The following is a 25,283-nucleotide window of genomic DNA, read 5'->3' as shown; positions in this document are numbered from 1 at the left end:
AGAAAAGCCAAAATTGTATTAGCAGTCATTCCAGTGAGTGGCAGTCAACTCTCATCATTCTACATGAGCTGTCATATCAGGTAAGGGATGGTTCATCCGTTCAGTCAAAACTGGCAGACTGTTTCTGACACTTTCAGATCTAGGCTGTAAAATAAAGCGAGAGGCGCAGATAGCTGCAAATTACTGAAAAAAATGACAGCATTTGAGCAAAAATTATAGAAGAAACTTCTCAGGATCATTAATTTTGTCAGCAATCAAATATATACATACAAGGAAAGATAGGATGATTGCATTGAACCTTGCGTTCATAACATATTGACAAAATTTCATTTTATATCATTACTATTAAAAAATTATTTGTGGGGAATGAATAAAGAAAATTTAGGTAAAATGACTTTTAAAAAATGAAAGTAGTTTGGTACAGGGGAATTTATAATCCATTATTAAACACAAGTATATTAACTCACAACCTTGCTTATCATTACCTTACAATTTCTGATTGAAAACAGCTAAACACATTGCACACCTAAGTGGGAACAAAATATGCATACATTCAGTGTAGGAGGATTAAATGGATTATCAGAAGGGGAATAAATACATTTCTTCTGTTGAAAAGAAATCAGTCTTCCAGTTTTGAACGGATGTGTCAGTCCCAACATAAAGTAAGATCCAGCCGAAAACTATGTTAGATGCCAACCAGAGGACATGTGGTCATACCTCTGAGACTCTCAGAGGCCACCAGTCTGTCAATAATACGTACTCGACTGGAAGGGGAAACCTGCATCAAGTTCTTGCAAGATTCAAAAACAAAAATTCTCTCTTTGCATGGTGCTTCCTTGTCTGTGAAAGAAAATATACCAAGATGGCACCACAGATGAATGTATACTGATTGATCTAAAGTTATTATCTCATCTGAAACCAGGATTTAATAACTAATTTTTGATTACTTGTAAAACCTCTGACTAAATGAGCAATAGCAGTATTTGTTTCACATCTGAGAATTAAGATTACTTGGGAATAAATTGGTGAATACTTCAATTTTATATTTTAAAAAATGTTTTAATGGTTTGACCAAATAGAGCATTACATCTAAACACATCTACACATGTAAATTTCTAACATTTTATTGAGTGGCTGACAAAGTACCATAGCCAAGAAATTATTGGTGATATAGTAGGAAACAAAATACAAAATGTAAAATATTCTCCTGCTTGTTACTTTCGAGCAGACCTTAACCAATTAAGTGCAAAGAGACTTGGATGTTCTTGTTCAGGATTCTCTCAAAGCAAACTTGCAGATTGAGACAATAGTTAGGAAGGCAAATGCAACTTTGGCGTTTATTTTGAGAGGACTTGAATACGAAAGCAAGGATGTACTTCTAAGGCTCTAAAAGGCTCTGGTCAGGCCACATTTGGAGTATTGTACAGTCTTGGGTCCCATATCTCAGGAAGGAAGCACCGGCCCTGAAGGTTTAGAGGAGGTACACGAGAATGGTCCCGGGAATGAAAAGCTTAACATATCACGAACATTTGAGGACTCTGAGTCTATACTTGATGGAGTTTAGAATGATGAGGGGGTGTCTAATTGAAATTTGCAGAATACTGGGCCTGCAGAGAGTGGATATTAGGAAGATATTTTCATCTGTAGGAGAGACTCGGACCCGAAGGCACAGCCTTTACAGTAATGGGACGACCTTTCAGAATGGAGTTAAGAAGAAACTTCTTCAGCCAGAGAGTGGAGATCTATGGAACTCACTGTGTCAGAAGGCTGTGGAGTCCAGGTCATTGAATGTATTTAAGAGAGAGAGAGATAGGTTCTTGATTGTCATGGGGATCAAGGGTAATGGGGAGAAAGCAGGAGAATAGGGTTGAGTAACGTATCAGCTATCAGCAGACTCAATGGGCTGAATGGTCTAATTTCTGTTCCTGAGCCTTATGGTCTTACTGTGTGTTAATTACTTGGTATTACAGCACAAAAAAGTGCAAGGATGTCAAGAGTTTATCAAGTGGGAGATCAGAGATTTCACTGTTAGAACCACCTAGAAGAGCGCGGGAACACCAGTACACCCTTTACAAATAAAAATCTGTACTGACATTCAATAAGATCATGAAGGTGTGTGATCCTATGCTATATATCTGCCTCTGCTCAATATTTCTTAATAGATTGAGTTAGCAAAAAATCTATTGATCTCGATTTTAATATTAATAATGGATTTAACATCAATTGTTATTTATGGAAGAGAGTTTCAAACCTCTACCATTCTTCCTTGATAAAATCATTCATCAACCTTTAGAATTCCTGTGAGTACGACCTTAGCTTATGTAATCTCTCCTCATAATTCAACCAAGAATCCAAGTATCATCCGGTATATCTTTGCTGTACTCCCATTAAGGACAATATATTCCTAAATATATATTTTAATACTTAGTACAACACATTTCATAAGATATGATGTTCTGAATTTTAATTTTGACAGGTACTTCTAAGGACATAATGAGCATGTTTTGTTGATAAATGTATGTTGGAAGTACAAGGAGGTATTCCATATAACAAACAACAGGTTTTAGATAGAGAATGTCTTCCATTTGTGCTGCAGCCTGTTATTTTAGGTACTTTTTCAAAAAAAAATCAATTTGAAAAGTCATCTGCCTTTTATGAAAAAAAGTTATGAACATACTGCAGCACTGCTTTTCTTGCAGTAGCAAACTGTAACAACTTTAAATCTGAAAATTGCTCTTGGGGATGTTAGCGAACGAATGCTAAACACAGTCGTGTCAAATTCCTCTCCCTGCCATTCCACAGCCAGCAGGCACAATGTGACCAGAATGAAGAAAGGGAATGCTGGTCAATTTTGTCTCTGCTAGCCCATTAGACAGTAAATACATTTGTATAGTTTCCATCGACACTTCACTGTAATCAGATAAGTCAGAAGGAGATGAATACAGAACTGGAGATCTATGACCATTGCATGGCCTGAGCCATCCATAGTCTCAGGAATTAGGTACTTGGTCCTCGTGCCTCACAGAAAATTGAGACAGCTCTATCGTGTAGTGAACTTCCCAGCGAACTGACCTGACCATCCAGAAACTTGACATTGCATGGTGCCAACGAATCTCCCCCCATCATGCACCACCCAATCATCTGAGCCATTTTAAGGGAACTCCTTTTTGTCCTTCAGAATGGCACAGACGAGTTTGCTGTGAATTTGTGCTACACACACACTTTTGCACCTTGTTCGCCACTCGAATATTCTTTAGCATTATATTTTACCCTCTGGTGATGGTAATCCCACATGGAAAGTCCTCTGCAAAAGGGTCCACCCCTTTTCCATTAGGGATCTGAGATGGAGAGTTGCATTTAGCAGTCCTTTGTAATCATAAGTAAGTTGCTCTGGTGCCAGGCCACATGTAGTTTTTAAGGCCTGGATGAAACAGTATTCTACATTATGCTGATTATTTTCATTTACAGCCCTTCTTTAGTTTTTTTAAAATTAAAACTTGGTTGCACTCCAACCCCATGCTTCTGATCTACAGGCACTTTGTGCACAGTGGTCAGAGGACCTCTTTGTGGGTCTGCTCCTGGTCCTGACCAAAGTGTCCATAAACAGGTTGCAGGAATCAGGCTTTGGAGGGGTTTTGTTGTTCCTGAATAATTTCCCCTCTTCCAAGGTTACGTCCTTGCTTACAGAGAGAAAGCATATGGTTCTCAACAGCACAACAGAGGCCTTTAGAGACTGATGGGTACCATATGGGCTGGGGTGCATCATCACCAGATTTGATGTTCTTTTGAATGAAAAAGTTTCTGTTAATCATTAATTTGCATTTTTCTAACAGTGCCCTATCATAGTCTGCTTAACCATTCATACTAATTTATGTTTAAAAGAGAAAAACTTGCAATCTTCCTAGACTTTACAGCCCAGTGAGTGCTGCATCTGTTAAGGCCGTCGAGGGCAAATTTGTTTTCATTATCAGTCTCAATTCAGTGCATCTTTCATTATATTTTTTCTATGCCATATGTCATAATTTGTGAAAACAAGAAACATTACTGTACCACCTCATGTGCAGTAATGCAAACTTGCTCCTTGTTCAATAGTCTACTGTAGATCATCTACTTCACCTATTCGCACATGTTGGCTAGAGAAGTGAAAACATTTCCAATAGGTTCACCATAAAGTTGACTTTGAAAGTAGTTAAGTGTTTGTTAAATGCCTTGGGCAGTACATTGGCTTAAGCAGAGTTTACATTTAGCTATTGACATGAGAGTGATGGGCATTGCTGCAGCACTGGCAGCAAGGACTGTATTATGTTACTTAACGAATTAGAGAGATTGAAAGGAACTTGTTCCATTGGCATAAAAAGAGAGAATTCAGGTGGTTAGCCATGAGCCACGTGTCCATCATAACAAGAGCAAGATGGGAATTAACATATGAAAGGGAATATCTAGAGCTTTGTCAATTGTTTTCTCTCCACAAGCTTCTTAATGTATGATTTCTAATAAAATGCTATCAGAGAGTAAGATATCTAAGTTTACTAATGTTAAAAAGTTAGTTAGGAACACAAGCTGTGAGGTGGACTCAAAGATGCTACAAAGAGAGCTTTTACAGGTTAAGCAAGTGGCTAACAAGATACAGATGACATGTGTGAGATTATTAACTTTGGCTGTTCAACTTGAAAAGTAGAAGATTTTCTAAAAAGTTTGAAACTTGTACAAGTTGATATTCAGAGGGATTTAGATGTATTTGTACAGGGCATATGAAGTTACCATACAGGTTCTGAATGTTTTTAGAAAAGCAAATGACAGGTTGGCCTTTATTGCAAAAAGATAAGTGTAAAAGAATAAGGATTCTTGGGAAATTTTTACATCGTTTTGATGAAACCACGCCTGGAATACTGATCACTATATAGTCTCCATATTTAAGAGAAAATATATTTATACTGGAGGCAGTCAGTATAGATTCATTAGATTACATTGTGAAATGACACTTGTCCTATGATGACAGGCCAGATAATTCTTTAGAGGTTAGAACAGAGAAATGCAATTTCATGGAGCTACACAAGTTTCTGAAGGAGCTGACAAAGTAGACACTCTCCCTCCCATTCTTTAGATGACATGTCCATCATAGGCCTCCTGCGCTGCCACAGTGGTGCCACCCGAGGGTTGCAGGAACAGCAACTCATATTCCGCTTGGGAACCCTGCAGCCCAATGGTATCAATGTGGACTTCACCAGCTTCAAAATCTCCCCTTCCCCCACTGCATCCCTAAACCAGCCCAGTTCGTCCCCTCCCCCCACTGCACCACACAACCAGCCCAGCTCTTCCCTTCCACCCACTGCATCCCAAAACCAGTCCAACCTGTCTCTGCCTCCCTAACCTGTTCTTCCTCTCACCCATCCCTTCCTCCCACCCCAAGCCGCACCTCCATCTCCTACCTACTAACCTCATCTCACCTCCTTGACCTGTCCGTCTTCCCTGGACTGACCTATCCCCTCCCTACCTCCCCACCTATACTCTCTCCACCTATCTTCTTTTCTCTTCATCTTCGGTCCGCCTCCCCCTCTCTCACTATTTATTCCAGAACCCTCCATCCCCCTCTCTGAAGAAGGGTCTTGGCCCGAAACGTCAGCTTTTGTGCTCCTGAGATGCTGCTGGGCCTGCTGTGTTCATCCAGCCTGACATTTTATTATCTTAGATACTGAGATACTGCTTTCCCTGGCTGGGGAGTCTAGAACATGGGAGCACTGTCTCAGGATAAGGGAATTAGCTCATTAGAGACTGCCATGAGAGAAGTCTCTTACTCAAATGGATGTTAGTCATTAAAATTCTCCACCACAGAGGGTTTTGTACACATCATTGTTGAATTACCAGCTGTCATTTGACTTTTCGATGTCTGGGTTGGGAGCTTCTGAGATAGACTTATAGGGTCATACAGCAAGGAAATAGACCCTTCCCTCCAACTAGTCCACGCGAATCATGTTCCCAAACTAAGCTAATCCCACTAGCCTGAATTTGGCCATATCCCTCCAAACCTTTCCTATTCATGTACTTATTAAAAAGTCTTTTAAATGTTGTAGCTGTACCTGCATCCATCACTTCCTCTGGAGTTCATTCTACATTCGAACCATTCTCTGTGTTACAAAAACTTGCCCCTCTTATCCTTGTTATATCTTTTGCCTCTCACCTTAAAAATAGGTCCCCCATTTTTGAACATCCCCACCCTAGGGTAAAGACCCTTGCTATATTCACCCAATCTATGTTCCTCATGATTTATTAAACCTCCATAAGAGCTGCTTCAGTATCTTAGGTGGCATCAACAGTGCTGAACACCATGCAATCAGCAGCAAAAATTTCTACTCTGACATGACGATGGAGTAAAGGGTATTGATTAAACAGCTGAAGATTCTTGATACTAGGTCATGACCTTGAAGAACTGCAGAGATATCTTGGGACTGAGCCATGACTTCCATTGTCCTCTGACAACCCGTCTCTTTTCTGCTATGTGTAACTCTAACCAGTGAAGATTTCTCCAATTGCTTTTGCTTGGTTCCTTGACCAAATGCTGCCTGATGCCAAAAGCTGAGATAACAAGGCATACAGCTGGATGAACACAGCAGGCCAAGCAGCATCAGAGGAGTATGAGGCCTAGATCCCTGGGGTTGCTGCTTGGCCTGCTGTGTTCATCCAGCTCTACACCTTGTTATCTCAGATTCTCCAGCATCTGCAGTTCCTACTATCTCTGATGCCAAAAGCTGTCACTTTCACCTTACCTCTGCTGTTCAGATGGGTAGCCATCTTTATAAATAATTGCAGTTCATGTCACGTAGGTAGCAAGAGCCAAATAAGGAAAAACTATTACACATGACCAAAAGCTTGACAAAAAGAGCCAACTGACTGAATTTTGGGGTAAATTTTACAGACTTTTGGTAATGGCCCAGAAGGCAGGCAGATGGGAAGACAGGGGAAAAAAATGCACTAGAGTGAGCAGGTGGGAGGAATAATACTTCCAGTGCTTTCTCACTGCTATGTCACTTTTCCAGTGGTAGAAAAGCTGGAAGATTGGCTTCATTAAAAGCTCAATTGTAGCACTTAAGTTCCATGAGCATTTTCTTGACATTGGAATGGGCTGCCATTGATTAGCAACACAACTAGTTATACTGAGTAATATACCACAGGACTCTACGTGGGGTTCTCTATTTTGGGGCATTCCGTAGCCTATTGACTTATCCACCGCGATTATACCAACACCAGCCCTCTGTGGCCACTCATGCCTAAATGTTGAGGTCTACTTGCTCTGGCAACAGTGCCTCTCCACCCTCTAAAACAGTCACACACGCCTCTTTTGAGGGGCCCCAAACATTCACTTCCTTGCATTTCTAGCCTTATTTATGACCACTGTTCATGAAGGCAATGTAGAATTGCCAGCTTTCTGATTGCCATGACAGAATTTGGAAACAGGTTGCCATTCCAAGTTGGCATGCCACCCTTGGGTCCAGCCACATGCTGAAATGAATTCACATCACACTTTCAACTTCATTGGCAGGACATCTGCCTCCTACATAAAATTTAACATATAAATTCCATTTCTTCTTCATGGGAGCTACTAGACCTGCTAAGTGTCATCAGCACACATGAGGAAACTGAAGCAATGTTTTTAGATGTTGTAGCCAAAGTGGAGTCTGCAGATGAAAAGTATATATATAAAGTATAAAGTGTATATCTAAATATTTTGACAATGGAGTTGTGATTTAAGAATGCTCTCATTCTATTCAAGAATGACTCGGTTTACTCTTGAACCTTCGATGAACCTGCTACCAATCTTGGTCCTGGAAGTTACATTAATGCTATTAGTCAAGATTTAAATGGGTAATCCTGGACTCAAGCACCTTCCTGACTTTATTCTGGCTGACTAATATTGATATCAGTGTGCATTGAAGGAATCACAACAGCTTTCCAAGACGGCAAGGTCACTAATCCAACAAGGAAGGTGTCAAGAACATGTTAAACTTGCTAAAATGACAAGATTTCATTGCTTACTGTCTCAACTCTGCTGTGTCCATGGGTATGTTGTGAATTTACAGCATTCTTGCATTGTGGTCAGAGAGTTTTTCTGTATCTTCCGGGTGGAGTGATAGCAAATTCCCCTCATCCTCACGTACCACCCTACCAACCTCCAAATCTAACGCGTCATCCTCTGACATTTCCGCCATCTGCAATCTGACCCCAATACCAAAGACATTTTTCCTTTCCCACCCTTACGTACTTTCCGGAGGGACCATTCTCTCCGTGACCCCCTAGTGCACTACACACGCTCCTCCAGCCCCAGCACTTTTCCCTGCAACCAATGCAAGTGTACACCTGCCCCTATACCTCCCCACTCACCCCCATCCCAGGCCCTAAGAAGACTTTCACATCAAACAGACTTTCACCTGCACAGCTGTTAATGTGATATACTGTATCTGCTACTCCCGTTGAAGCCTCCTCTACATCGGGGAAACCAAGCCAAAAGGCTTGAGGACCACTTTGCGGAACACCTACACTCAGTTCACAACAAACAGCTGCACCTCCCAGTTGCGAATCATTTTAACTTGCCCCTCCACTCTTCAGGCGACATGTCCATCCTGGGCTTCCTGCAGGGCCACAATGACGCCACCCAAAAGATGCAGGCACAGCATCTCATATTTTGCTTGGGAACCCTGCAGCCCAAGGGTATCAATGTGGACTTCACAAGCTTCAAAATCTCCCCCCTCCTGACCATATGCCGAAACTAGCCCAGCTTGTCCCCGCCTCCCTAACCATTCCTCCCACATCAAGCCCCACCCCTATCTCCTACCCACTAACTTCATTCTGCCCCCTTGACCTGTCCATCCTCTCTGGACTGACCTATCCGTCCTCCCTGGACTGACCTATCCCCTCCCTAAATCTCCAACATTGACCTTCACTGGCTCTAACCCCACCTCTTTGATTGGTCTGTCTCCTCTCACCCTATCTTCCCCTTTATCCATCTTCTATCTGCCTCCCCCTGTCTTCCTATGTATTTCAGAATCCCCTTCCCCTCCCCCATTTCTGAAGAAGGGTCCTGATCCGAAACATCAAACTTTCCTGCTCCTCTGATGCCTCTTGGCCTTCTGTGTTCATCCAGCTTCACACTGTGTTATCACTTGAAAATAAGAATAGTGGATTGCTTATATGAGAAGTTCTCATTATGAAATATGTTATTGATGTCAGAGGGAAAGAAACCTGCTGCCAGGTTCCTGACAACATTGTTTAAAAAATGCATACAAAGACAGAAAAAGACCTTCCTTTTGTTGATTGGTTCTTCAAAATCTTCAGTTAGCTATGATAGATTATCTACTGCTGTTCCAAGTAAAGTACATTGAAGCAACAAAGTGCTGAGTTACTATTTTGACTGCTTAAAATACAAATCAATGTTTTGGAACTTCCCTATAGTCTATTAGAAAATATTTTCATCTAAAGCTACAATAATGAGGTTACAAGTTAGAGCATTAATCTGCTACAAACATCAACATACAATTAATTGGGATAGTAGAATTCATCTCACCAGTCTTCTCAATTTATGATTCTATATACACAAACACAATTAGAATACCATAAACCACTGTAACCAAATTACAGGTTCGAGATCGAGTTAATCATTAGCCTGGCAGCTTGCATTATCACCTGAACATCTTGATTGAAAATGTGAGACTCAACAATATTTTGCAGAGACACTCACTGTCTAATTGACATACCTGAAAAGAAATGGGCCTTGAATCCTTTCTTTGAAACAGTGTTGTCAGATTTGAATTCAATCCTCATATTATTGTGTTGAGATGTTGTAACTTCAGGCACTTCAGTACCACAAAACTTCCCATGAAGCTTGGAATCAGATGAAAGGCCACTGCGGATCTCAACATAATCATATTTGCATATCTGGTAAAAGCCAAACAGATAACTTCAATTACATGAGGCATGCATGTGAATATCTCTAAAGTCTGCTTTGCATCATTGCTGCTTTAAATTTGTTCAATATTGCTTTGGCATGTTGATCGAAGTGTGGAAAATTAAAGAATACATTTTAGAGATCTTTTGATGTGATTTGTATCATCCATTTGGTAACTCATGAGCAAGGAGGTCATAGCTACAAGTGGAACAGGAATAATTTACTACTGAAATTCTCAACATGTTGCACTTCACATAATAAGATTACATTTAATATTAATCAATCAAGGCACAAGATCAATTTTATCAGATGAAATAGACAAAAAAATGACTTAAAAGGGATAATGCTAACTTTGTACATCACAGAAATAGGGCATCTGGCTCCAGCAGTCCATGAATGTGTGGACAATGTGATCTGCCAGAGGCAGACAGTGTGTAGATTTGGTGATTTCACATCATTATCCTGATCGTAATACAGGTTCAAGTGTCTGCCTTGGTGGCTGTCTGACTCTTTTATAAATGCCTCATTGGTCAGCAGGAGAGGCTGTTAAGGTCTAACATCACATTTTAGAGCAATTTACTGTCCTTAAAAGCTCTGTCCCTCCAAAAGGAATGTTGTACTAAATATCATCGCTGCAATTAATTACATGGAAAATTAAAAACTATGGCAAGGAGTGTGCTCCAGTCTGAAGAATGTGATTTGGTGGAGGTGGAAAGTCATGGTTCTCCTAGTTCATGCCCCTATGGAAGGCGGGGAGCCTCTGCAGGGCAACCCATAAAAAGGGAGTGACATGGAGGTTAATTCCTGTCCCCTGCATGGAAAGATCTGTCAGCAGTGCCACAATAAATTCCAAATGATCTCACATGGGATGGCAACTTTGTACAACCTTTTCTTCCCACCACACCACAAACCTCTCAAAACATCCAATACAACACATCCCCATCGATCATGCAACTACAGCAGTTCAAGAAGGCAACTTATCACCATCTTCTTGAAGGCAATTAAGGATGGACAACAGATGTTGCCTTTTCCATGGCAGAATATTTTAAAAATATATTGCCATTCAGGACTCATGGCAAACATCCAGATGTTCCATCTAACCCTCACAATATTAGCCTCAGACCAACTTCCTCAACTTTTACACACATCTTGCTATTTAGCTATGGCTGCCACATCATCCAAACACAGCACCGACTGAAATTTTTTGGAGGTCAGTGTAGCACACAATAAAAACTTTGATAAAGTCCCACATAGGAGATTGGTGAACAAAATTAGGGCACATGGTATTGGGGGCAAAATACTGAGTTGGATTGAAAATTGGCTGGCTGCCAGGAAGCAAAGAGTAGTGATAAACGGGTCCCTTTCGGAATGGCAGGCAGTGACCAGTGGGGTACCACAAGGTTCGGTGCTGGGACTGCAGCTGTTTACGATATATATTAATGATATAGACAAAGGCATTAAAAGTAATATTAGCAAATTTGCTGATGACACAAAGTTGGGTGGCAGTGTGAAATGTGAGGAGGATGTTATGAGAATACAGGGTGACTTGGACAGGCTAGGTGAGTGGACGGATGCATGGCAGATGCAGTTTAATGTGTATAAATGTGCAGTTATACACTTTGGTGGCAAGAACAGGAAGGCAGATTACTATCGCAATGGAATCAAGTTAGGTAAAGGGGAAGCACAACGAGATCTAGGTGTTCTTGTACATCAGTCAATGAAAGCAAGCATGCAGGTACAGCAGGCAGTGAAGAAAGCTAATAGCATGCTGGCCTTCATAACAAGAGGAACTGAGTATAGGAGCAAAGAGGTCCTTCTGCAGCTGTACAGGGCCCTGGTGAGACCGCACCTGGAGTATTGTGTGCAGTTTTGGTCTCCAAATTTGAGCAAGGACATTCTGGCTATTGAGGGAGTGCAGCGTAGGTTCACGAGGTCAATTCCCAGAATGGCGGGACTATCATATGTTGAAAGATTGGAGCAACTGGGCTTGTATGCACTTGAGTTTAGAAGAATGAGGGGGGATCTGATTGAGGTGTATAAGATTATTAAGGGATTGGACACTGTGGAGGCAGGAAGCATGTTTCCGCTGATGGGTGAGTCCAGAACCATAGGACACAGTTTAAAAATAAGGGGTAGGCCATTTAGAACAGAGTTGAGGAAAAACTTCTTCACCCAGAGAGTGGTGGATATATGGAATGCTCTGCCCCAGAAGGCAGTGGAGGCCAACTCTCTGGATACTTTCAAGAAAGAGATGGATAAAGCTCTTAAAGATAGTGGAATCAAGGGTTATGGGGATAAGGCAGGAACAGGATACTGATTGTGGATGATCAGCCATGATCATAATGAATGGTGGTGCTGGCTCGAAGGGCCAAATGGCCTACTCCAGCACCTATTGTCTATTGTCTAAAACAGAGAAGAGCTGGTAGAAATACAAAGATGCTTGTATCTCCTGAATCCTATGGAGGAAACAGCTTTCCACAAATGGATTGACATCACAGCAGAAAGCACTAGAAAGATTACATTTCCGTTCTGGGCCTTTTTCTGATATTATTCAAGTGCACCAGAGGGCGGTTTACATGTTATTTAGTTTGTGGCGTGGAAACAGAATGTTTGTAATATATGTTTTATGCTAACTTCACAGCTATCATACTTTAATTCAAAATAACCAAAGAACTGGAGATGCTGGAAATAGCAACAAAATCAGAAATTGCAGCAAAAACTAATAGATCTGACAGCATCCATGGAGAAAAGGCAGAGCCAACATTTCAGGTCTAAGGTCCATTCATCAGCATAGTTCATCAGTTCTGAAGAATGGTCACTGGATCTGCAACATTGATTCTGCTTTCTCTCCACAGATGCTGCCTGACCTGCTGAGATTTTTCAGGTTTTTACGATTTTGTACTATACTTAGATACTACTTCCTTGTATTTTTGGGCTGTGGGTATCTTACTAAATTATTTTCTGGATCTCTTGCTTTGTAGCTTATCCTCATTTCTCTCACTCTCTTCAACATTTTGACACTCTATGTCTATTTGTACAAGTTATTGAATACAGCTCTCTAGCGTAGTGTTTAAGACTTGTTTCTTTGTAACTTTTCCCTACTCTGATCTTTTCTTCTGATCATTCGCTGGTGACAGAGTAATATCACCAGTTACATCATTTTTTGCACACAAGTTTCCCTCTTTGTTGGTTTATTTAATTCCACTAACTTTATTTATTATAGAATCAGAGAATTGCTACACTTTGGAAGCAGGCCATTCGGCCCATTGAGTCCACACCAACCCTCCAAAGAGCAACCCACCCAGACCCAAGTTCTATCCTATCCCTGTAAGCCTGCATTTCCCAAGTCTAATCCACCTAGTCTACACATCCCTGGACACTATGGCCAATTTAGCATGAAAAAAAAATCAACCAAACCTACACATCTTTGGACTGTGGGAGGAAACCGATGAAGGAGGAGAATATGCAAACTCCATACAGACAGTCATGTGAGGCTGGAACTGAGCCCAGATCCACAGTGTTGTAAGGCAGCAGTGCTATCCACTAAGCCACCATGCTGTCCAATGTCTTTGTTAATATCATTCCCCCACCCGACCACTCCCACAGTCCAAAGCTCCCAGACTGGAATTGTAACGAGACACCCTTATCCAGGTCACGTCATGTCCATACCAGGGTGATAACTCTAATTCCTGGAACATTTTGGACAGTTCTGTTCAGTTTTCAATGTGGAATGGGCATCTCTTTACCATTTCCTTTAATAATCATTTTGGCCTCACTTCTTCGCTCAAGTAAGATTAACAGTACTTCTGACTATATGTGATCTCAGTTGATCTGTTCCTCCCCTGACTGTTGCCTCTGGTTTTCTGTCTTTTCTGACTTGGTTTCAGTGTGCTTTTGACTTATATCTAAAGTTACACTACTGCTGCTTTTGGTGATGGAGTTTCTCCAATTATTAACCTCTCATGATCACAAGGAGGTTATTTTTGGTTTGAGATGGTACTTTAATAGTGGTAAGTACAATTCCAATCTCCTTCCCATTAGTTATTTAGCCAGTGAATACCATTTTCTCTGTACAGCTGAGTAATGTTAAATTCCTGTTGCTGACATAGCGACTCTATTCCCTTATATGCCGGTGTAACGTGATTCTGTAGTGCTACAACTGCCACTTCCAGAGCTTGCATTTGAGAATCATAAAATCCCTACAGTGTGTAATAGGCCCTTCGGCCCAACAAGTCCACACTGAACCTCACAGCATCCCACACAACCCTCTATAAACCAACTAATCTACACATCACTGAACACTACAGACAATTTAGCATGGCCAATCCACCTAGCCTGCACATCTTTGTACTATGGGAGGAAAATGGGGCACCTGGAGGAAACCCACGCAGACACGGGAAGAATATGCAAATTCCACACAGACAGACACCCAGGTTGGAATCGAACCCAGGCCCCTGGTGCAGTGAGGCAGCAGTGCTAACCACTGCGCCACCATACTGCCCAAACTCTATTTTTGGTCTTGTTGTGGGCCATCTACAATGTCTAATAGTTGTGGTTCTACTGATGCTGCCATCCTTAATTAAACACTGTGCTACAATGGCCTGGGTCATTATCTAGATTGGTTCCTTCTTTTAATCATGGTCTTCTAATCAAGTATGTTGCTCTTTAGAGTTTTTCTGATCTGTAGATTTGACTTCAAATTGTTTCTACCCATGCCACTCTAACCCACAGCTTTCTTGCCTTGCTGTCTTATGTTCAAAGTGTTTTGAGTTCTTCACTGGTCTTTGGAGCCTACCATTTTATATGTAAAGATTTTTGAGTTTCTGTCCCACTTTCAGAACCTTTCTGCTTTGTTGCAGCACGTCTTGCACTGAGATGTGACTTCAGATTCTGGCCATGGAGGCTTCCCTTACTGCCTCCACACTTTATTCCATGCTTTATGTTACCCTAACTATTAACATAGTTAGGCACATCTCCTTGGTATCCCTGAATTGTGCGTGTCTACACATACACTGGCTTTACTAGGTTATCCTTCTTTTAAATCGTAATTCCCAGTTGTACTCGATTCAGGTCAACTTACTGTCTTCAGCAGTGTGACACACTTTCCTTACATCTATAAATTACAGTTAGAGCTCTCCAGTGCAGTATTTAAGGTCTCTCTCTTTACATGTTGCTTCTCACTCGTCTGGCCTCTCCTCCTAAAATCACTGCTGATTCAGAGTAGCATCATCCATTACAGTATCAAAACTTGCACATCCTGTTATATTACAATAAATACATATGACAAACATATGATAAAGAAAAACATTTTCAGCATATATACACATATAGGGTATTTCATAGGATTGTGTATAATTTAAACTGGTCTGAAACAAACAGCTTTAATTTTATCAGAGATAACAGGAACTGCAGATGCTGGAGAATCCGAGATAACAAGGTGTGGAGCTCGATGAACACAGCAGGCCACGCAGCATCTTAGGAGTAGGAAAGCTGACGTTTCGGGCCTGGACCCTTCATCAGAAATCATTTCTGATAAGTCCAGGTCCAAAACGTCAGCTTTCCTACTCCTAAGATACTACGTGGCCTGCTGTGTTCATCCAGCTCCACACCTTGTTATCTTGACTTTAATTTTATCTTTTCTTGGTGCAACAAATGTGAATTGCTATGACACAAATTAGAACTGACTGGAAGCATACTATTAACCCGAATTGTTACATCTACTTTTATTTTAATTTGATTATTTTTCTGATGCACTATGAATGTTACCTGACTGTGTTAGCAACTTATTTGTTTGCCTACGTTGTGTTCAATATATTTTTCTTCATAAATATTTTATCATACAAATTAGCACTTTTTTTTATGAAGCTCAGCCAAATAAAGACTTTGAAATTTGCCACGAGTAAATTATTCTTTCGGTTTAATTTTAATATCTATTATAAATTGTTCGCTCTATAAACAAAAACAAAAGCAAAACTGTATTATGCTTTCATGCATGCTGGTAAAACTCTTGAAAGATTTGGAAGTAGCTTTGTGATGCTAATGCTCACAAACGGGAGGAAAGATTATAACCACAAAACCTGACTCCTCAGTACCCAGTTTCCAAGAGTGTTTTTGTGCTGCGCGGCCACACACTCCGATGCCATTTTGGTGAAGGCTTTTACATATATGCAGAAGAAATCCAACAAGAGTGTGAACATTGTATCGATCATAATGTAAACAGCATGCAATGTTGCTTTGATATTAATGCTATGATGCTTCAACTAACACCCTCTTTTAACCTTGTACAGCTCAACACAAATTCAACAGCAGGAAGGATCTTATCAGCATGATTTAAAGAGATCCTCAAATAACTAGAGGTTAGTTGTTGATTGACTTCTATGAGCTGCTTGGTTTGTACTTCCCAATTGTTTAGAGTTCTTGACTGTGTTCCACCAAGCTACTGCCACCAGCTTAAGGTAGCTCGTTGGAACCTGCTGAAGACTAAACAAACTGGCAGGTGAGGTTGCCACCCACAATCCTGAAGTCTTCTGCTGTCTAATACTATAAACAGTATGAATTACTTAAAGAAAATATTTTTGACCCTATCTCAGAAGGAAGTCCCACCTCAAACAGCTGTCTGCCAGTTGGATGTCTGGCAGCTTTGACGTTACAGCAGCACCAGCTCAAAGGGCTGACAAGTGCTAGGACTACAGGCAACACCCACCAGACCATGAAGTCCAATTAAAACTAGGGAGTAAGCGATCTCAGCAAGGTAGGACTGATACAAATCTGAAACAGACAGTTGTGGAATGACTTGCAGTACCGGCTCCAGCAACAGTGTATCTCTTCTTTAAGAGGCGCATATTTAACTTTTCAAGTCTCTAATAATTTTGTGCCCATTGGTCAGATTTATATTCATGTGTCTTGTGCTGGCAACACCATAAATATTTCAATAAGCAAGCAACGTGAAGGTGAAAGCAACATAAACTTCACAATTACCATACCTGCTTTAGAGGTGTATCTAATTCCATAGTTTTCATTTTTAGTGCAACGTTCTGATGCTGTTGACAGTTTGAACTGACTAGCAATACCTCCTGCTTGACCAAAGTACGGCATCGTAGCAACACTTGCTGTTTTGCAAAATTAAATATTTTAAGACAACAGATGCAATGATTAACAGGCACCATGTGTCTCCATAAGAAAACTTGGTTAAAGAGAAAGGAAACAGACCTTTCTAATCTGAGATTTGAAATAAACACATACAGGAATGCAATCCATCCTTTCTTGCAGTCAGATATCAATCATTGCACCATCCCTGCTTGCTCTCAATTCTTCCATAATTCTAGATATAAAATAATGGAGATGAATGATAAAGTGGTAGATAAATAACACAGGCATCTCCTCAACATCCTTCTGGGTATGATAAAGTAAAAACAGGTTGGCATTAATAGATGTCAAGTGGCTTGCAAAATGATGAATCATACCATACAAATTTAAGTGCTTTACATATGTTTATAATTGTTTCCTTTGTCTGCTGTGTTTTGACTCTACCAGTTACTTTCTGTTCAGTGTTTATGTTACAATTGTCAAACATACACTTCAATTTTCTCTTTTGCCAGAAATCAAGCTTTTGGTTATTCATCTTTCTGACCTTTGATATTTTACTATTCCTGCTATTCAACAACCATAGTGCATGAAATAGTTTCCCTCCAAGTTTCTCTCCTATCATATTAGAGCAAATAAAAGTTTAAAATGTAACCACAGTGAGAATTCTCCATTGCTCTATTACAATTTCATAAAATAAACAAAAATAGTTTACATTACAATAACAAAACAAAAACTTAATTTCAACGATAGTGGGAACTGCCAATGTTGGAGAATCCAAGATAACAACGTGTCGAGCTGGATGAACACAGCAGGCCAAGCACCCTCAGAGGAGCAGGAAAGCTGATGTTTCGGGTCTAGACCCTTTTTCTGAAGAAGGGTCTAGACCCGAAACGTCAGCTTTCCTGCACCTCTGATGCTGCTTGGCCTGACGTGTTCATCCAGTTCTACCTCTTGTTATCTCTTAATTCCAACACTGCTTTTCCCACTTTTAGAAATGACACATCTATCTCAGTAGATTTCTGAACATCTGGGGCTCTCTGACCCCACTCACCACTTTGATCGTTACCTGACAACTAACTTCCCACATTTTGAGGCCTGAAACATGGACTTTGATGCAAATTAAAATACTCATGTGCAAGGGCTTATCTTCTATGAACAAGGCAATCCTCTGTCACAATAACACAGCTTATACCCACCCAATCAATGTAGTCAAGAATCCCTGTATATTGTTTTCATGTCGTGGAGTGTTTGTGTTATTGGCTCACTTCTTATCACTAGTTTCCCCAACAAACAGCATAAATGCAGAATGAATTCTTTGCAACAGCAAGCAAAAGATAATTTAAAGAAAAGGACAATCAGAAGCGAAAGAATCAAATGAAGAAAACTGAAGTGACACGCACAGAACTTTGAAAGTGCAAGCACAGGAATGAAAACACAAGTAATACGGATGGGTGCAAACAAATTGCGATTGAGATTGCAAGGGAGAGATTGAGAAAGTGGGACTAAGAGATTGAGAATAGGATTGGAAGAGAGAGATTCAGATTGTGAGAGAGAAAGAGACTAAGATTGCAAGAGACAGAAATTGAGATTGTGAAACTCAATTGACAGGAAATGGGGAGACAAAGATAACTTTCTTGGAGAAGATGAAATAATCAAGGACAATCCCCACCCTTCCGATTATAAATTGTCAATCCATGTTTCTCACACAGAAAGGCAGCCTTTTGAAATCATCTTTGAAGGGTTTGTTATGGACATAGATACTCAAGGGGGTAGAGAGAAATATATAGCCTAACAAATGGTTGGTATGGAAAATGAACCTATTCAGAGGGAGTAGGGGGAAAAGTTATGGTTAAGTGGTTGAAAGAAGGAAAAATAATTTCTATGCTTCATTCATGGAGCTTTTGGGGTACAGAAAAACTAGGCCACAAACTTGGTGAAGGGAAAGAGAGAAATTGCACAGTATGAGTTTATTGGGTCCAGGTTGCAGGACAATAAATCCTAAACCTGTCACTAGCAAGAACAGTTGAGGCAAACTGGCAACTCTTACTGGCTGCTGTCGTCAGATGAGAAGTGCTAGATTTTGTTTAAGCTTCTCCGTTAGCTTCAACAAACATTTTAAAAGAATGCAACTGTCAATCGAGTAAATATCTGCGTATTTAAGTGCTCACGCCTGAAGAACACACAGGCAGATTTTCTTGTAAATTTAAGGAAAATAAAAAAATGTTTATTGTCCTTAACACCCAACAGATTAATAACAATACAAAAATGTTCCAACCCACATATGCATCCAAGAGACTCTCACAACTTGCAAACAGAAGGAAGGAGAGAAAGTAAAGTAAAATATTAAACATGTTCATAAGAAAGTCAATCATATACAAATTTCACATTGATACACTCAACTGCTTCAGGTCTTGTTCAGTGATTTTTCCAGATTCTAAGCAGATGCAATTTAAAGTCTTGACAGACAATTTAACATTTTTTCTGCAGCAAATATTGTTTGGTTTACACTAAGGATTGTGCAAATATTCAGTCATTTCAGCGCTGTTGTTTAGGTCATTTTAAAACATCATCAGTCTTTTTAAAGCTTATCCTGTGATCCAACACATCAGTAAATAAAATCATAACTCATAGGCTATTGATTTATAACATCTCTCCTCCAGGGTGAATAAAATGTTGCAGGCATTTCCCAAAATTCTTTCTTTCAGCAAAAAAAAGGAGATAGACACACATTCATTTTCAAACATAATCACAAGTACCTCAGATGCAACATCTGCATTCTGTACAGTCTGAAATCAGCCTGCCACTACCCACAATTTTTAAATGGATTTTGTGCCAATTTGACCTGACAAAGGTGTCTACAATCACATTACTGTTTTTCCCTGCATGGTGTGTAGTCTTCAAGTGAAATTATTGTAATAGCAGGCTCCATTGATACAGCCTTGTATTGTCCGCTTTGAACTTCTCCACAAATGTAATAGATTATGATCCATGTCAACTAAGGTTTCTCTATCTCCAGTGCTCACGGATATTTCAAAGTGTTTGAGGGAGAGTAACATTCCCAGTGTTCTCTTCTCTACAATGAATGAAACCTCAGCAGAATACATAATGATGTAATGGTACATGATGATGATTCCAATGCCACATGTTTATGTAGAGCAATAGGAAAACAAGGCAGAAACTGTACCAGGGTCTTGACAGTGTGCATATCTACTAAGCTGTAAATAAAGTATTGTTACAGAAAATACCATGGACTTAAGAACCAAAACTTGGGAGCCTAGTTACAGTTAAACTCCATAAATGTGACAAACCTACAACACTGTGTCTTTGGTGTCTGTCCAAGTTTATTTCAGAAATGTCCATTTGGGCTTTTGATGCTTGATTCATTATCTTGGAGTAGAACTGAACATCCCACTCTGTGATAGGCATCAATCGCCTCTTTAAAGCTGCCTGCAGAAGTTCATTGGTTAATATGTCTTTCCACCTCTCAAAAGCTGTTTGGTACCTTTCTGACCACACTATTTTTGCCTTTCTGTAATTCTATTAGTAGTACAGCTAAAGTTTCCAAGATCACAACAGACTTGTGACAGAACACATTTATCCCAAAAAAGTACTTCTTTCCAGTTTCGTCTTGGGGACAGGGAAGTTAATCAGCACATAATTTTCTGCCCTTTGCAATATTCACCCCTCACCCATAACATGGCCCAGATAGATTACCTATGTTTTACCAAGTTCACTCTCTTTAAGGCTTACCACTTAGTTAGAAGACAGAAACATTTGGACCAGGGTTTTTAGGTGGCCTAGGTTTTCTCCTGAGGTGTAACAGGATACTAACAATCATCCAGGTTTGGCAGGCCATCTGCTAGCCTTTGTTCATCAGTCTGTGAAAGATGGCTGGAGCAGTTCTGAACCCACAGCGAACTATTCAGCATGAAAATAAACCAGCCGATGTGACAAGAAAATATTTTTTTAAATTCATTTATGGAATGTAGACATCACTAGCTTTATTGCCCAGCACTAGTTCCCTTTGAGAGAGAGGCGGTGAGCTGCTTTCCTGAATCACTGCAGTCAATTTCCTGCAAGAAGACACACGATACATCAATAATTGGATCTCTGTAGACAGTGGTATCGATTAATAAACTGTATTTGATTCTTAACCTCTACTTTGGTTGAACTTATTTGCAGGAGGGTGCCCCTGGGAATTGGGCAACCATGTCCATGATGGTGAGGAGATGTTGATGACCCTTGCTTGTTTTTGATAAGTTTCTCGCATAGCCTACCAATCCTGTGCTGATTGGTTCGCCCAAAGCTGGTTTGAGAATTAGTGGAGCAGGTTTCATTCAAGGTTGAGGTTGGTTCTTGAACTGACCCATTTTTTCAAAGTCCAGCATGTTCTTGTGGAAGGGCAACGAATAAAATTCTGCCTAGTTTTTCAGATACCAGCAGTGCCAGCCATTGGAATTTCATTGGCAATCCTCAACATTTCCCCATTGTGCCTCAAAGGGGCTGCTGTCTAGTGCAAGTGATAATGGGAAGTACAGATGCTGGAGAATCCAAGATAATGAAATGTGAGGCTGGATGAACACAGCAGGCCCAGCAGCATATCAGGAGCACAAAAGCTGACATTTCGGGCCTAGACCCTTCATCAGAGAGGGGGATGGGGTGAGGGTTCTGAAATAAATAGGGAGAGAGGGGGAGGCGGACCGAAGATGGAGAGAAAAGAAGATAGGTGGAGAGGACAGTATAGGTGGGGAGGTAGGGAGGGGATAGGTCAGTCCAGGGAAGACGGACAGGTCAAGGAGGTGGAATGAGGTTAGTAGGTAGGAGATGGAGGTGCGGCTTGGGGTGGGAGGAAGGGATGGGTGAGAGGAAGAATAGGTTAGGGAGGCAGAGACAGGCTGGACTGGTTTTGGGATGCAGTGGGTGGAGGGGAAGAGCTGGGCTGGTTGTGTGGTGCAGTTGGGGGAGGGGACGAACTGGGCTGGTTTTGGGATGCGGTGGGGGAAGGGGAGATTTTGAAGCTGGTGAAGTCCACATTGATACCATTGGGCTGCAGGGTTCCCAAGCGGAATATATGAGTTGCTGTTCCTGCAGCCTTCGGGTGGCATCATTGTGGCACTGCAGGAGGCCCATGATGGACATGTCATCTAAAGAACGTGAGGGGGAGTGGAAATGGTTCGCGATTGGGAGGTGCAGTTGTTTATTGCAAACCGAGCGGAGGTGTTCTGCAAAGCGGTCCCCAAGCCTCCGCTTGGTTTCCCCAATGTAGAGGTAGCCACACTGGGTACAATGGATGCAGTATACCACATTGGCAGATGTGCAGGTGAACCTCTGCTTAATATGGAAAGTCATCTTGGGGCCTGGGATAGGGGTGAGGGAGGAGGTGTGGGGACAAGTGTAGCATTTCCTGCGGTTGCAGGGGAAGGTGCCGGGTGTGGTGGAGTTGGAGGGCAGTGTGGACTGAACAAGGGAGTCACAGAGAGAGTGGTCTCTCCAGAAAACAGACAAGGGTGGGGATGGAAAAATAGCTTGGGTGGTGGGGTCGGATTGTAGATGGCGGAAGTGTCGGAGGATGAAGCGTTGTATCCGGAGGTTGGTGGGGTGGTGTGTGAGAACAAGGGGAATCCTCTTTGGGCGATTGTGGCAGGGGCGGGGTGTGAGGGATGTGTTGCGGGAAATGCGGGAGACACGGTCAAGGGTGTTCTCGACCACTGTGGGGGGAAAGTTGCCGTCCTTGAAAAACTTGGACATCTGGGATGTGCGGGAGTGGAATGCCTCATCGTGGGAGCAGATACCCCGCCCCCGCCACAACCACCCAAAAAGGATCCCCCTCATTCTCACACACCACCCCACCAACCTCCGGATACAACACATCATCCTCCGACACAATCCAACCCCACCACCCAAGCTATTTTTCCATCCCCACCTTTGTCTGCTTTCCGGAGAGACCACTCTCTCCGTGACTCCCTTGTTCACTCCACACTGCCCTCCAAGCCCACCACACCCACCACCTTCCCCTGCAACCACAGGAAATGCTACACTTGCCCCCACACCACCTCCCTCACCCCTATCCCTGGCCCCAAGATGACTTTCCATATTAAGCAGAGGTTCACCTGCATATCTGCCAATGTGGTATACTGCATCCACTGTACCCGGTGTGGCTGCCTCTACATTGGGGAAACCAAGCGGAGGCTTGGGAACCGCTTTGCAGAACACCTCTGCTCATTTCGCAATAAACAACTGCACCTCCCAGTCGCAAACCATTTCCACTCCCCCTCCCATTCTTTAGATGGCATGTCCATCATGGGCCTCCTGCAGTGCCACAATGATGCCACCCGAAGGTTGCAGGAACAGCAACTCATATTCTGCTTGGGAACCCTGCAGCCCAATGGTATCAATGTGGACTTCACCAGCTTCAAAATCTCCCCTCCCCCACCGCATCCCTAAACCAGCCCAGTTCGTCCCCTCCCCCAACTGCACCACACAACCAGCCCAGCTCTTCCCCTCCACCCACTGCATCCCAAAACCAGTCCAACCGGTCTCTGCCTCCCTAACCTGTTCTTCCTCTCACCCATCCCTTCCTCCCACCCCAAGCCGCACCCCCATCTCCTACCTACGAACCTTATCTCACCTCCTTGACCTGTCCGTCTTCCCTGGACTGACCTATCCCCTCCCTACCTCCCCACCTATACTCTCTCCACCTATCTTCTCTCCATCTTCGGTCCGCCTCCCCCTCTCTCCCTATTTATTCCAGAACCCTCAAACCATCCCCCTCTCTGATGAAGGGTCTAGGCCCAAAACGTCAGCTTTTGTGCTTGCTGTCTGGTGCAATACTGACTTCACTTCATTTACATGTCTATGGCGGGGGTGGGGGGGATGGCCCACATTTCCCTATCATAGCTCATTGTTTCTCTCTAACTCCCTTTACTTCGGCATCATTCTGGACACTTTGTGCCAATTTTCACAATACTAGTTGACTTGTTGAGCATTTGCCAGGGAAGACTTGCTCACAATTTCCTTTCGCTCATCTAAATTCCCACAAAAAATATTTTGGACAGCTAGATAGCAGAATCATCCATCGACAGAACTTGTTTAGCCTCCTCTGATCGAGATAGTTTGGCCACACATCAAATAATGACACAACACCGACCTTGGTTCTCCAGCCAAATGGGGAAGCTATTGCTTTACAGTGTGAGGCCATTACCTGTGGAAGGAATCAACCTGCTCCTCGGTAAACTAGTGACAGTCTGTAGATAGACTCGAGATGATCCATATCATAACCAGTCCTAAAATAAAGTCATGTTCTAGGTGCAGCTGATACAAAGCTTTGAACATTTTATCCTGCAATATTTTTCACTACAACCATTGCGCTGAGTACATTCACAGGTGGGAAGATCATAGCTTTTCCCAGCAAGATATGCTGGATGGCCCCTAGATCTCTAACTAGGACTAAGGCCTTAAATGACTTATTTGAGGAAAAATGTTGGTAACCCACAGGAATTAGAGTAACTCCTACAGTGCTTAGCTTACAGAGTTAACTGCCACGGTTAGAAACAACAGCTCATCAGTACCAACTGGCTGCATCAGTCAGGAGTTTCTCACCAAAGCCTCAGGTATTTCCCTTTAATTTCCAGCAGTGAGCTTGGAGGTGAACTGTTTTGTTATAATGAAAACACACAGGCCTTTGGGTATCACTACTCTTTTTGATACTGTAGTGATTGTAATCAGGTCAGCCAGGTGGACCGAGAATGATAGTTCCCTGACTAGGGCTGTTAGTCTGATCTAATCAGGGGGCCTTGGCTGACAGAAGAACAGGAGTGCCACACATCCTGTTCACTCTGAGAACTGGCTTTGAGGGAGCTGGGTCAGTGTTAAGGATGCTCCACATGTAAATAAAGGATGACTTGGCATTGGGACACTGGCCTCTGTTGAGTTATTTCAGTGGCGACAAGGGTGTGATTAATGATATAACCATGCAAAAGTGCCAAAGCACTGAAGCCCAAATGAACTTCAAACAGGCACCACAATTGTCTTGATCATTGGAAAATGCAGCAAGTGGAGCATATGAGTTGCAAGGTATTCCAACGGAAGTGGACATCCTCACCAGCCCACCTGAGCTTGGGAAACACTACATGAGTGAAGGCAATTGCATAGCATCACTCTGGACATATCCTGAAAAGAGGGATTCTGGACCAGCCCATAGCAAAACCACAAAGCAAAGGCAACAAACCCACAAACTTAGCCAAATGGTAAAAACTTTCTT

At 41.9% G+C, this 25,283-nt stretch overlaps 1 protein-coding gene across 5 annotated transcripts in view; it reads right to left on the bottom strand.

Annotated features, from left to right (window-relative positions):
- tll1 (tolloid-like 1) overlaps positions 1–25,283 on the bottom strand; it is a 351,886-nt gene that overhangs the window by 43,803 nt on the left and 282,800 nt on the right. For all 5 annotated transcript variants that reach the window (XM_048544759.2, XM_048544744.2, XM_048544753.2 and 2 more), the window contains one exon: positions 9,747–9,927. In XM_048544759.2, coding sequence (XP_048400716.1) covers positions 9,747–9,927 — 181 coding nt within the window. The remainder of the gene's footprint in view (positions 1–9,746; positions 9,928–25,283) is intronic.

Source organism: Stegostoma tigrinum, chromosome 1, assembly GCF_030684315.1.
Source record: "Stegostoma tigrinum isolate sSteTig4 chromosome 1, sSteTig4.hap1, whole genome shotgun sequence".
Classification (NCBI taxonomy): Eukaryota; Metazoa; Chordata; class Chondrichthyes; order Orectolobiformes; family Stegostomatidae; genus Stegostoma; species Stegostoma tigrinum.
Note: the sequence above shows the minus strand (reverse complement) of the source record. Positions and strands in the feature narration are given on the sequence as shown.